The 13,142-nt window shown below is 28.2% G+C and overlaps 1 protein-coding gene across 1 annotated transcript in view; it reads right to left on the bottom strand.

The window, feature by feature from the left end:
* The window catches only part of LOC129980582 (transforming growth factor-beta-induced protein ig-h3-like), a 38,571-nt gene extending 25,675 nt beyond the window's left edge, over positions 1–12,896 (bottom strand). The window contains exon 1 of the mRNA XM_056090959.1: positions 12,666–12,896. Coding sequence (XP_055946934.1) covers positions 12,666–12,796 — 131 coding nt within the window. The 5' untranslated portion in view covers positions 12,797–12,896. The remainder of the gene's footprint in view (positions 1–12,665) is intronic.
* Positions 12,897–13,142: the final 246 nt, after the last annotated feature.

Below are 13,142 nucleotides of genomic sequence, written 5' to 3'. Positions count from 1 at the left end.
AAAATTGAATTAAGTATTTCAGATATAGAAAAGGGGAAAAAGAATTTAAAAAATCATAAGAAAGGAATTGACATCCATCCTGTTTTACTTGTTTACCGTCAATATATTAATTAATCTTTCATCCTGGAATTTTCAAAACTGCAATGATTTAAACGCACCTCTTTAGAGCTATTTCACACAAATGGAAATTCTTCTATTTTAAATATATGTAAACAGAAAAAAAGTATAAAAGAACAAAGTTCTAAATCCATCGAATTTTTTAAAAATGAATTCATTATCTTAATTTATAGCAATAATATCATTAAAATATAATGACTGAATTCATGAAAACTAATATATAATTTAAATCAGTTTTAATCTAAGAACTTCCAGTATTATCGACAAAATTTCATTAGATGAAACTTTAATGAAAAAATAAATCCTTGCTTATACAGAATGCTCCATCTTTAACAATATATATATATATATAATTAATAGCAGTAATTTTTTTATAATATGATGTTAATTTTTTCACCATGTCGGATCTTTCACCATATTTGTAATTAATAAGAGTAATTTAGTTATAATGTAATACTGAATTAAAAAAATCCGAGAAGAAAATCGGAAAGAATATATTTGAATAAAAACTATGACTTTGCCAAAATATATAACCCTAAGTTTCATGAGAGTTTATTTTTTACTTAAAAAAATTCTTTTAATAAAAAAAGTATAAATCTTTAAATGTCATTCATTGTTAAATTTGCAATATACGACATATTAAACAATTTTATAATCTCGTTCCTCTTATATTTCTTAAAAAAAATTCTTCAAAAACATTTATAAACTTAAATCATTTATCTTGTTTTTTAGAATTATTTTTCTTGTTTGTTAAAAATATCTTAAAAAGAATAAATCATTTATTTTATTTTGTCAGGTTTATGGCAAAAGATTGTCGCCCATCAACCGAGGGAAGTCTTTTTTTTTAATCCATCGAATTAAATCCGTAAATCACGCGAAAGAGCAACGTGATGTTCCACGTGCTTGCGAAATAACATCCTCTGCGTCCTCCACGGAACCTAATTTGGTGCATCCTGGGTGGTGCACCCGTTTTTCAACAGCTGCGGCAGATACGAGGATGCATCAGATTTATTTGGGAAGTGGACGATTACCAGCATCAGAGATTTTCCTTTTTCTTACTGATAATGATACGCCAAATACGGCTGGCTGATGTAGACAGTATTTCTATTAGTAAACATATAGGACTGCTGAAAACAAACAGATTCTTTACTGATTAAGCACGAATTTAATTTTATCTGCTTTTCTTCGAGAAGTTTCGTTTGCTATACAAGAAATAGTATTAGGATTATCACATTCCACATATTCTAAAAGCTAGGAAGAATTCTTTTCAAGAATATTTTTATAATTAAACCTTGTTTGACATAATAATACGTCAAACTCTTCTGGCTATGTAGACTGTATATTAGTAAATATATAGTCTACATAGTCCTGTATATTAGTAAATGTATATTAGTAGTCCATACTGTCCTGTGTATTAGTAAATATAAAAGACTGCTGAAAGCAAACAAATTCTCTGCACGAAATTAATTTTATCTGTTTGTTTTGAAGAAATTTCGTCTATTAATATTCAGAGCAGTATTAGGATGTTCACATTTTACATATACTAAAAGTTAGGAAGAATTCTTTGCAAAATTTCAGCTACTAAAAGTCCATTTATGGGGTGAGATTTCATAATTTCGAAACTGGTATTACAATGAAAACGACATCTCCTCATCAAATTTACCCACCATACCATAACATGTGTTTTTAAGAACAGAGAAAACATATTTGGTAAAAATCAACCTTTTCTAGATTTGAAAATTCTGAAATTGTCAAATATTCAGTTTATTATACATTTCATAGTATTTCATTCAATTTTGTTTTTAATCAGATACTTAATTTTCAAAGATGAAATTTGAAAAAATATCCATTTCCATATTATTGTCATTGATTTATCATTACTGAATTAAGTTATTTATAAAATAATTAAACTTTCTTAATTAATTTACCACACTTAATACAGTAAATTTATTCAAAATCTAAGTTTGATACTAGAAACACGAATATACACTTAAATTTTCATCGAATTTCCATACATATTTCTGTTCTTTTATACTCCTTTTCAAAAGAGTCGTAATTTTAAAAAAAATCAAAACATATGAAAATAATTCTGTGACATTCTAAATTTCTCGCCAGAAAGATACTAACATCATAATATGAATTTAGATGAATTCTTTATCAATCAATAAATATTAATTTGTTTTCACATACCATAGAATTAGCTCAATCATGAAATACAGGGGGTCACAAAACCTTTTCCAAATTACAAAAAATTATTATAAAAAAAGCTATTATAATTTAGCATATGGTTGTTTCTATAAATTGTGAAAACGTTTATGATGTTTTTCATAAAATCACTTACGTTAGTAAATTTCAATGTGAGCGCCCTTGGTAGCTCGAAACATGTCAAGATGTATTCCGTTTCTCACCAAGTATAATTCAATAATTTGAGTGTCACTGTAGACACAAAATCTGTTATTCTAATTGGGTAATAAATATTTTCAATTAACACTGGAAACCCTCTCTCCTTTATACAACCCCAAAATTGGTAATGAACAGTAACAGCCTATTTGAATTTATGAACCAAAGAATATACTGAATTCTTCCCTTCGTTGATGTCACTTTATAGTAGTCCAATGTAAAATCCCTACAATACACTCCCGAGTATCCGGCCTAATGTGGTGGTAGGGCAGGACGGATAATTAAAGAGCCGGATAGGCCAGAGTTCTATGAACTCATTTCTTTGCCTACCAATAACAGGAGACAAAGTTTTTATACCAAAACTCATTGTTATAATATGTATTTTCTGTCTTCTTATGGAGTACTAAGCCCTCCATTTATGTCAAACCACGTAGAAAGTGAACGTGGCCGCAGTCCAGTGAATCACAGAAAAGTTGCCAGCAACACGTCGAGTTAAAATAGAAGACTCTGTGCTGGTAGTTTATATATGCTTATATACTGTACTGCACGTTTCAAGAATTTATTAGAGAAAAAGAAAAAGGATATAAACTGATCCCATTTTAACAAATTCTGTAATACTTAATATAAATGCTGGGAACATACCGAAACATTAAGATAAATCATATCTAGTTCTTAAGAACCCTTCTTTTTTGTCTTGGCGCTTCTTATAAACAGCTGCTAGTTGAACGGGACTTTCTGCAGATTTATGAGGAACTGACGCGACGGGGCCTCCTGGACCTGGTCTAAGCTTTCCTTCTCCAGGGGGATGTGTAACAACAACAACAACAGTTCTTAAGAAAGTTGACACAGTAAATGATTGCACAGATATGAAAAGATAACCTTAAGAAAAGAGTCAAAATTTACAGTTTTTAGTTTTTGAAAAGTCCTTTATAGAGACTGCTTCTGCATTTTAGCTCGTAGCAGACGCCCGCTTCCAATGCCTTGACGATGTTGCCACTGCAACGCCTTGTCTTCCTCATTTAATTACGATAAAAGAAAGGCCAGATAGTACTTAAGCTGAATAGTCTCGAACCGGATACTCGGGAATGCGCTGTATTTCTGCTTTAATTTCGCAATTTCTTGGACTAAAAAATTAAGAATACGGCAATTCCATAGTAAAAATTTTATACTATTATATTTACTGTTTTTTTTTCGTAGTAATGTTTTATAATCAGCGGAAGACTTTACGGCCATTTTGTATATGAACAGTCCGCTTCACTATTTGCACTCTCTAGATTATTATCCTAAAAAAACACCTTTATTTTATTGAAAAAGTTACACTATACGAAGGATATTCAGCAAAGTTTTTTTAGGACATTACGTGCCATCTAAATACTATTCATTTCAGAATTAGCCTGAAACTTCCCGTAACCGAAAAGAGGCCATCAAGCAAAGTTACTGGAGCATAGTGTCATCCTGTTTTTCATGTGTGGGAATAATATTTCTCCTGTCAAAAAAAAAGGATGTGTCAAATTCGCTTTGTTTGTTGTTGACAGATGACTTGAAATACATTCACAAATAATGAGATATTTTCATTTCTGGATGATGACAACGACTTTTAAGTAATATTAAAATATGGCAAAATATTATTTGGTGCGTGGAAGTATTACCATGAATTTACTATTTAGGAAAGTATGTGTTTTGCGTATTTACAAAAATAATTTATAGCTATTTGCAATTTTGTTTATGCCTCTTTCTGAGAGTTGCCAATATCATTCGCATGTTTGAATATCTCGACAGTTCATTGTTAGTTGCCTGGTTGAGATAAAAATGCATAGAAAGTATGAAAACCTTTTCAAAAAATCTCATGTCAACTCAACTTTCCACTTTTTACTGGATACCACAATATCTTGAAGAAAGACTTGTGGTTTTATGGTCTCTTGCCATCTAATATGATGCGAGAGCATGGCGCGTAGTAATAGATGGCTAAGTGGAGGACGTATAATTGCCCTGGATATTAGAATATAGGGGAGGCTCCACAAAGTCAATATCCTTGCAATTATTTTACTTTTTGTTTAGTCGAACTTGTTTCATGTTCGCTAAAATGGAATTTTGTAATCAAGCTTTGTTTATTTTGGAATTTAAACATGTATATTTCGATGTCGATCCATTATTTTAACATTTTCAAAATTTAGATATTAGTTAATTCAACTGACTTAAGCAATGATCTTTGTATTTGATGACGGATAAAAATTACAAGTTACATTACAAACAGGCTTATTATGACTTCAACAAGGGAATTCAATCTAGTAAGCAAAACAAAGCCGTAAGTAAAAATATCAATGATAGATTTGAACTAAATAAAAGTGGTATACTGACGCGTGAAAAATAACTTAAAATAAGCGTTTTGCTTTTCGGTATTTTCTTATTTAAATTTTCGCATAAAAGTAAATTTTGCTTGGTCCTTTCAAGTAAACCCTTAATTAAAAGTATAAATTTGAAGATGAAAATATAAGGATAGATTTAAATTAAAATAAATCGTATAGTGATAAAAAACACATCTATATATATAGAAACATATCATCATAAACGGTATTTAAAATTAAATAAAAATGAAAGTAATCAAATAGAAGAAGAAATAGATATGGCAACCAAATTAATCATTAAACTCATGTTTATTCATTCTGGATTCAGAAAATAAATTCATCAATTTCTTTTTGAAAATTTCCAAAAAGTGAGTTTCTTTTAACATGCATTAGATTATAATTTCCAAAAACAAATAAAAGTGTTTTTGAGAATCCCTTGCGAGGCAGTTCAAGGTTATCAAAGGTGACCACTTCATTCACTCAGTCGCGTCTGTTGTCTAGGAGATAAGAAACCATAACATTTGTGTTTCAAAAATTTGGAATTTCCTATTTTCAAGGCCAGTTTAGGGTTCGTTATTTCTTGGAACGTGTTAATAAAGTAATTTACCATGCAACTATAGAATCGATTTGAAAAGCAGTCATCTGAAAGAGGAAAAATAGTTTTAAAAAATCAAATTCAGCACTCGAATATGTTAATAATTAATTATATGTTAATGTTTTAAGATTTAGATTGCAAAAACTTTTCGAAGATTCATTTTTATTATTTAAAAAAATCTTTCTTCTTCTGTTTCTGCCGATACATAAAAATTATTTTCCTTCAATAAAATTTGAAAAAGAATGGATGAAACTTTTTTTGAAAAGAGAAGCAACTGATATATTTTAACTATTCAAAAATAAGACTTGTCATTTATTTGATGTTAAGACTGTTTAAAATAAAATTTCTCAATGTATGTATGGAAAGATATGAAAACAAAGGCACGCATTTTTTAAATGGGGCTTAGTATAGCTTGTTTTTATGCCAGTATTGCAATATCACACAAATGAAAATTATAAACCAAATAAAAAATAAGTTCTACAACTAATAGAATACTTTTCTAATGTCTATCAAAACTTAAATAGCACCAAATGACTTTTTGTTGAGGAATGTAATATTGTTTTTATTAAATTATTTCATCTATACGACCCCCATAGCAATTTTAATACAATTGTTGGTCACATGGAAATTCTATAAAGTTATGAGGTCAATAAACGAGGAGAATTTGCTAATTTCTATACTATACAAAAAAGATGTGGATTAATTCTTCTTGGAACTCTGCGAGAAAGCCCTTCCAATATATTTTGCTCGACATAAAGTCGCCATTTATGAATGTTATGCTGAAGAAAATCACTATGTCTAATCTTTGTAGCCTTTCCCTATGCGGCATCTAACATGCTAATATTTTATGCTCTAATAATAAAGATGGATGAGTGTATGTTGGTAGAGCGCTAGGCCTAGAACTATGCAATATAATTTGAAGTGTGAGAATGCTAATCTGGGAACAGTTTTTAAAAAATTTGAATCAAATTTAATTAATTATAAATTAAATCAGAATTTGGAGACTTTTCCTTAATAATTTCCTAAAATATTATTACATAAAGCATATTTGTAACATTTTAAAATTCCAAAAAAACTATCTTTTTACTGACTTCAGTCAGTTGCTTGCCTTCAGTTTTTTTAAATTTCGGCATATTTTTAATCCATTTTATTAGCCGCCTTTAACGGCAAACTAGTTCGCCAAGAATATTGGTTATGTTTAATGTTTGCATACCTTTAATTGTTATAATAAAATACAGTTTGTTTCATTTGTACGTAACTTGAAGGTCATGATTTTGAGGGTGAAAATGCTCACTGAGGATCAATTTTTTGAAATTTAATTTAGAATATTTTAATTAATGAAAAGTTAATCAAACATTTCACCTTATCCTACATACCGTAACTTCCAAAAAGTACTAAAGCTAGAAATGATTTGTAATCAGTCTTCAGTTAAAAAAAGTAAAAAAAACCTATCTTTCCGAAGACAACAATTTGTTTTTTGTTAAATTTTTATATCTTTTAAGTTTATTAAAAAATATTTTTAAATATATTTTACAACATTATGTTTCATTTTAATGAAACTCAAATATTTTCATTGCTGCTATAAATATTTCCCCTTGGAATTTATTTCATAGTTGATGATGAAGATATGAAAATACGCCTGATTTTTAAATTTCCTGGGTAATTTTCTTTCTAAAACAGAGATTTAGTAAATTTTGGAAATTTTTTTACAAGTAATTAAAATTTAACTTCAGAAAATAAGCAATGATGATTTTTTTTAAGTTCTTCCATTTTTAAACCTTACTGCTCTTTAATGTAATATATTTGGATGCATATAATTATGTTAAAAGTCTTTTAGGTTGAAAATAGCCTTGCTTTTACAATGTATTGAGTTTTTTTTTTGAATGATATAATTTTTTTGAATAATCCTATGGAATATTATTTAACCCTTTATAAGGCATAATTCCGGTACGTTGACAAATAAGACTTTTTAGGATAATATCATGCTAAGCTGATGATGTAAATACTAAAACATCAAAAATTCGTTGATTTAGTATTTAATTTATGAAATAAGGGGTGGTAAATATACTTATCAGCGATCATTCAGAGGAAATTCAAATATCGTCGAATGTTCGCTGGTAAATATATATACCACTTAATTTTAGGTAATTTGAAAGAACTTTATACAGTGTTTTTAATAAGAAATCATGGAATTTCTTGGAATTCAAGTTCAGTAATGTTTTCATTAAGGTTTGAAATGCATTTGTTAGTCTGGCTGGGCGGATAACTACATTGAATAAAAATAAAACTGTTGCCATGTGATGCAATTTTATTTCTAACTTCTTAACAAAGTTTTGCATTAAGAAGTAAATTAAAATGTAGTTAAATATAGTATTCATATAATCAATACATCAAAATTGAAGTCAAAATATGCATAAAATCATTAACAGGAAGATTCCGAATTTTAAGAAATTCTTACTACATCGATAGCTTTTGTACCTTTTTGAAAATGAATATTGAATTGAAATTAAATAAATGCAATAAAAATAAATGCTAATTAAATATAAGAATACATTAAATAAAAGGAAACAAAACAAAGTGGTGTTTCATTTCTGAAAACAATTTCAGAAGTTAAAATTTAATGACAAACGCTAGAACTAGAAACGAGAAAATCCTTTACATGGTGAACGTGCAGTGGTAAGCATATTTACCACTTTTGAATTTAAATGGTATTCAACTATAGGTTTAATATATTTCTGAGCTATTAAAGTAGCTCAATCGAATTTTCAGCATGTGATTACCCTATTTATCATTTTAAAATCCTTTTTTGAGACCTCATAAAAATCTTTTGCAGATGGTAAGAAAATATACCAGAGAATTATAAAGGTTAAATGATGAAATATATTTTATAATACACACAAAACTCCAAAGTTGAACGATTCTTCTTTCCATCCTTCCCTTTTTAATAAAAATGCTAATTTCAACAAGAACGATGATATTTTAATTCATACTTAATTATTACTGCTTGATATTAGTGCTCAAATTTTAATAAGATGGCAACAAATGAGTGACACACCTAATATAATGAGATGTGTAATACATCAATCATACTTCTATGAGTAACATGCCTATAAAAATGTGAAGTTTAAAATTATTGCCAATGAATCCACTAAAATGAATATTATATAAGAAATTGAATCGAAAAATCGCAGCGAGCCAGTTAATCGCCAATGGTGGCTCGTGAATTATAAGAAAGCGAAGTTTGAATTCTGCGACGGACAAAGGCCAATAAGAAGAAAGTTTCCCTGTCACTTGTACCCGAACTTTTTAATGGTACCCGATGTGATTAGATTTGATTCTATTAAAAATATTCACATATATGTTACGGACAATGTGAATAATTGGTTATTGTTAATAATAACTGTTTATTTTTGCCAAAATGAGAAACATCGCAAATTATTCACTTTAACCAGTTATTATTAATAATTCCGAATGAAGTTTAGTTAATGTGATTAAACGGTTTATATAGGATAGGAACAGGGGTGTGCTTCTTTGTATACTTTTTTTAAAACTTGCTATGAAGTTTTTTACGATATTTTTTTCTAACTTCTTTTTCTTTATTTCATATTAATTAGGCTCGTTTTTTTGGAGAGGAGGAGAGAGGATACATGGAACAATCCCAATATCTATCTGTTGAAGAATCGAGAGCCTAACTTGTGAAATAAATAATCAACTGATATTGTCTAACTGTTGGCAACACATAAAAAAACCCGCGAAAAACTGACATTGACCAAACTTTATTTGTTATAATTAATAATAACAGGTAAATGTGATAAATGCTCATAAATTATTCACTTTAACCGGCATATTTGATTATTATTAATATTGACCTGTTAGTATTAATAATAACCGATTATTCACTTTGACCGTAACGCATACAATAAACAGAACAAGTGCAAAGCTGTTAAAATAATACCACTTTAGTTTCTATCAAAATTGGATGTTGAAAATTGATTCGCTGGGGGTAATCACGGACATCTAATTATGCATAAGAGATTTAATGGAAATTAAACAAAATTCCAAAATTGCTTAATACGGTTAATTTAAAATAAATAAAATGCATTAATGTAATAATAATACCTTTAAAAATGCACACCTAAAATATTAATGATATAATTTCAAAATTATGATATATAACATAATTATAGTATTAAATTGTTACTGAATTTCGGACGACAGTTAGCGAAATTTTGCATTTCTACATTAGCGAAATTTTGTAATAATGTTTAGTTTTAATGACATCAATCAAATAAGTAGTTCATTTCAGAGAAGTGATTGCCCTCGTCTGATGCTTGCCCAATAGAAATTTTTAATGCAACCTGTTTTTCTAATGAATTGTTTGATAAAAAAATGTGGGATCTCTGTTCTAAAAGCATTGAATAATGTTCACCCGCATTTCCTGATTTTTTTGACAGACGTCCATTTTTTTTGTGGCATGGTGGTAAAAATCATTATTTATACAAAAAATTATAAATTACATATAAAAAATTAAAAACAAACATATTTTTTGATCATGAGGGGTCAATAGATGATCGAAAGTCAGACCTCTCACAGAAATAAATCCCTGTTTTGAATCTCTGCCTGAGGGTGACCCTTAATAAAGTCTTCAAGACGGATTCATCCCTTTTTTTTACTTATTCCATTTAATAAATTTTGCATTTAATATTTATTTCTAATTTGGTTAAATTCATTTGTGTTTTAGATGTAGCATTAGCGCGCTCTAAATACGATGTATCTTTTATTTATAAATTTTGATTCAGGAAATATTTACTTTATTTTCATAAAGATTGCTTGTATTTTTGATTGATAGTTTCTTAAAATATATGATTCTAATTATTATATTTTTAGTAACCAATTTCAGTAAATTTAAAATACATTTTATCAATGCCGAATAAATACCTGTATTTTCTGCTGAGAGAGAAATATAATTTACAGACTAAGATACAGTAACACTTACACTATACGATTTGAGAATAAATAAATCTTAAGGGGTGAAATTTTTTCAACAGTTTATCAATTGAAAAAAAAAATGCATAATCATGCCTTTGAAAAAATATTTTTGTAAGGAACAGCAATTATTGCATAAAATATTTATTTAACATTCAAAATGCTTTCCTGCTAAGAGAGAATTATTGCAGAGAAACACAATTTACAGAAATCAGTAACGAAGAGAAGAAATTTATAGAAGATACAGTAACGCTCTCTCACTATACGATGTCAGAATAAAAAAAAAAAAAAATAAAAAAATGTAACAGTTAATCGATCGAAAAAAAAAAGCATAATCATGCCTTTGAAAAAATATTTTTGTAAGGAACAGCAATTATTGCATAAAATATTTATTTAACATTCAAAATGCTTTCCTGCTAAGAGAGAATTATTGCAGAGAAACACAATTTACAGAAATCAGTAACGAAGAGAAGAAATTTATAGAAGATACAGTAACGCTCTCTCACTATACGATGTCAGAATAAAAAAAAAAAAAAATAAAAAAATGTAACAGTTAATCGATCGAAAAAAAAAAGCATAATCATGCCTTTGAAAAAATATTTTTGTAAGGAACAGCAATTATTGCATAAAATATTTATTTAACATTCAAAATGCTTTCCTGCTAAGAGAGAATTATTGCAGAGAAACACAATTTACAGAAATCAGTAACGAAGAGAAGAAATTTATAGAAGATACAGTAACGCTCTCTCACTATACGATGTCAGAATAAAAAAAAAAAAAAATAAAAAAATGTAACAGTTAATCGATCGAAAAAAAAAAGCATAATCATGCCTTTGAAAAAATATTTTTGTAATTAAAGCAATTATTGAAAAAAATATTCATTTCAATATTCAAAATGCTTCCCTGCTAGAAGAGAAATATTGCAGAGAAACCCAATTTATAGAAATCTTATTGAGCCAAGATACAGCATTCTCGAACTATATTATTTGAGAATAAATAAAAAAAAATAAAAATAATTCAACAGCTTATCTGTAGAAAGAAATGCATAATTATGTCTTTGAAATACTTTTGTAAGGAAAATGAATATTTTATGCAATAATTGCTATTCCTTACAAAAGTATTTTTTCAAAGACATGATTATGCCTTTTTTTTTCGATCGATAAACTGTTAATTTTTTTTTTATTTATTCCCAAATCGCATACTGAGAGAGCGATGCTGTATCTTAACTCTATAAGATGTCTGTAAATTGTGTTTCTCGGCAATGTTTCTCTTTTTGCAGGAAAGCCTTTGGCATTTATCAGAATAATCTTAGTTATATTAATTTATTAATCGCAAAAAATACATAAAACACTTAGTAAATTTAAATACAAGGGTTCATTCAATGACATTTACGTTTTTAAATTTGAATTTTATTTACGTAAACTCATCGATCGAACTTTTAAACGCGCACACGTGAATTCTGAAAATCCATTTTGCGCAGATCTTTAAAAGTAGCATGAATTTTTAAATTTCTCCTTTTATTAAATGTCATCTTAATATTCGCTTCATATTTATTGATTATTAGGTGACGGGCATTTCTCAGAAAATAATAAATTAATTTGAAGATTTAAAAACTGTTTCAAGATTATAATGAAGAAAATCAGTTGAAAAATATTATTTCTAACTAATTTTATCGGTTATTTTTCGATTAAATTCTACACTGAAGATTTTTTTTCCATCTTTTAAAACTCACTTCCAGTAATATTTTTAAAAATATTTATTTTCAAATTATGTTTTAAACAATTTCGTAAAAAAAAAAAACACAAAGAAATGTGTATGAGAAAAATAAAATCATCGTACTGCTCAAATTATGTTTGATTAATTTATTTGTATTTATTAGAGATTATTAATAATAATAATATGAATGATTTCGAATTCTAGAATTTATTTGCATTATATCCCATTTTTTTTAAAATAAAGCGTTCTAAAGTTTTTATGCTTTGAATTAAACAAAGGTGTATAGTTATAAAAATTATAAAGTTAAATGTTTTAAGTCACTGTTTTAGCCAAGTGAAAAAAAAAATCGAAAAAATAAGCGCCAAAAAAGTACAAAATAATAAAAAGAATATAAATTTATTTATTAGTATATAAATTATAATCAATTGAAATTTTATTCATATATTATTCTTTGAAATAAGGTTTATCTCAAATGAAAATATATTAAATAAAAAGTAAATTCTTACCCATCTGAGATCGGGTTGAAGAAATCTCTTCTCAAAAATCTCTTTTGTCTTTGAAGAGTTTGACTGTAACTTTGTACAGTCAAAAGCAAGACAAAAGACGCGCAGATTATCACAGTGTTATAGGAACGCATTTTCGCCGATCAACAGCGAGAAGGCAGGTAAAAGAACGTCGGAAGAACGCACAGCACTCTTTACGCGCTTTTTCTCTCGAAAATCCTGTCCGTCGTACTCTCGTGGTTGCTTATATGGGGTGGAAAAACCAGGCGGCGCTCGTGCCAGCTCCTCTCGAATTTTCTAGTCGAACCTTTCTAGGGATCTAAAGGTCACCTGATTGTCAGGATGACCCTTAACCACGCTCTAACGGTGACGATGCATCCCGAACCGGATGACCGTAATAAAAAGAAAACAATTTTTGCCAGGAAGCCGTATTTAGTTGTGTTGATACAGAATCGTCTGCGAATTCACTTCGATGTGATA

The sequence above is a fragment of the Argiope bruennichi genome, chromosome 8 (genome assembly GCF_947563725.1).
Source record: "Argiope bruennichi chromosome 8, qqArgBrue1.1, whole genome shotgun sequence".
NCBI lineage: Eukaryota > Metazoa > Arthropoda > Arachnida > Araneae > Araneidae > Argiope > Argiope bruennichi.
Note: the sequence above shows the minus strand (reverse complement) of the source record. Positions and strands in the feature narration are given on the sequence as shown.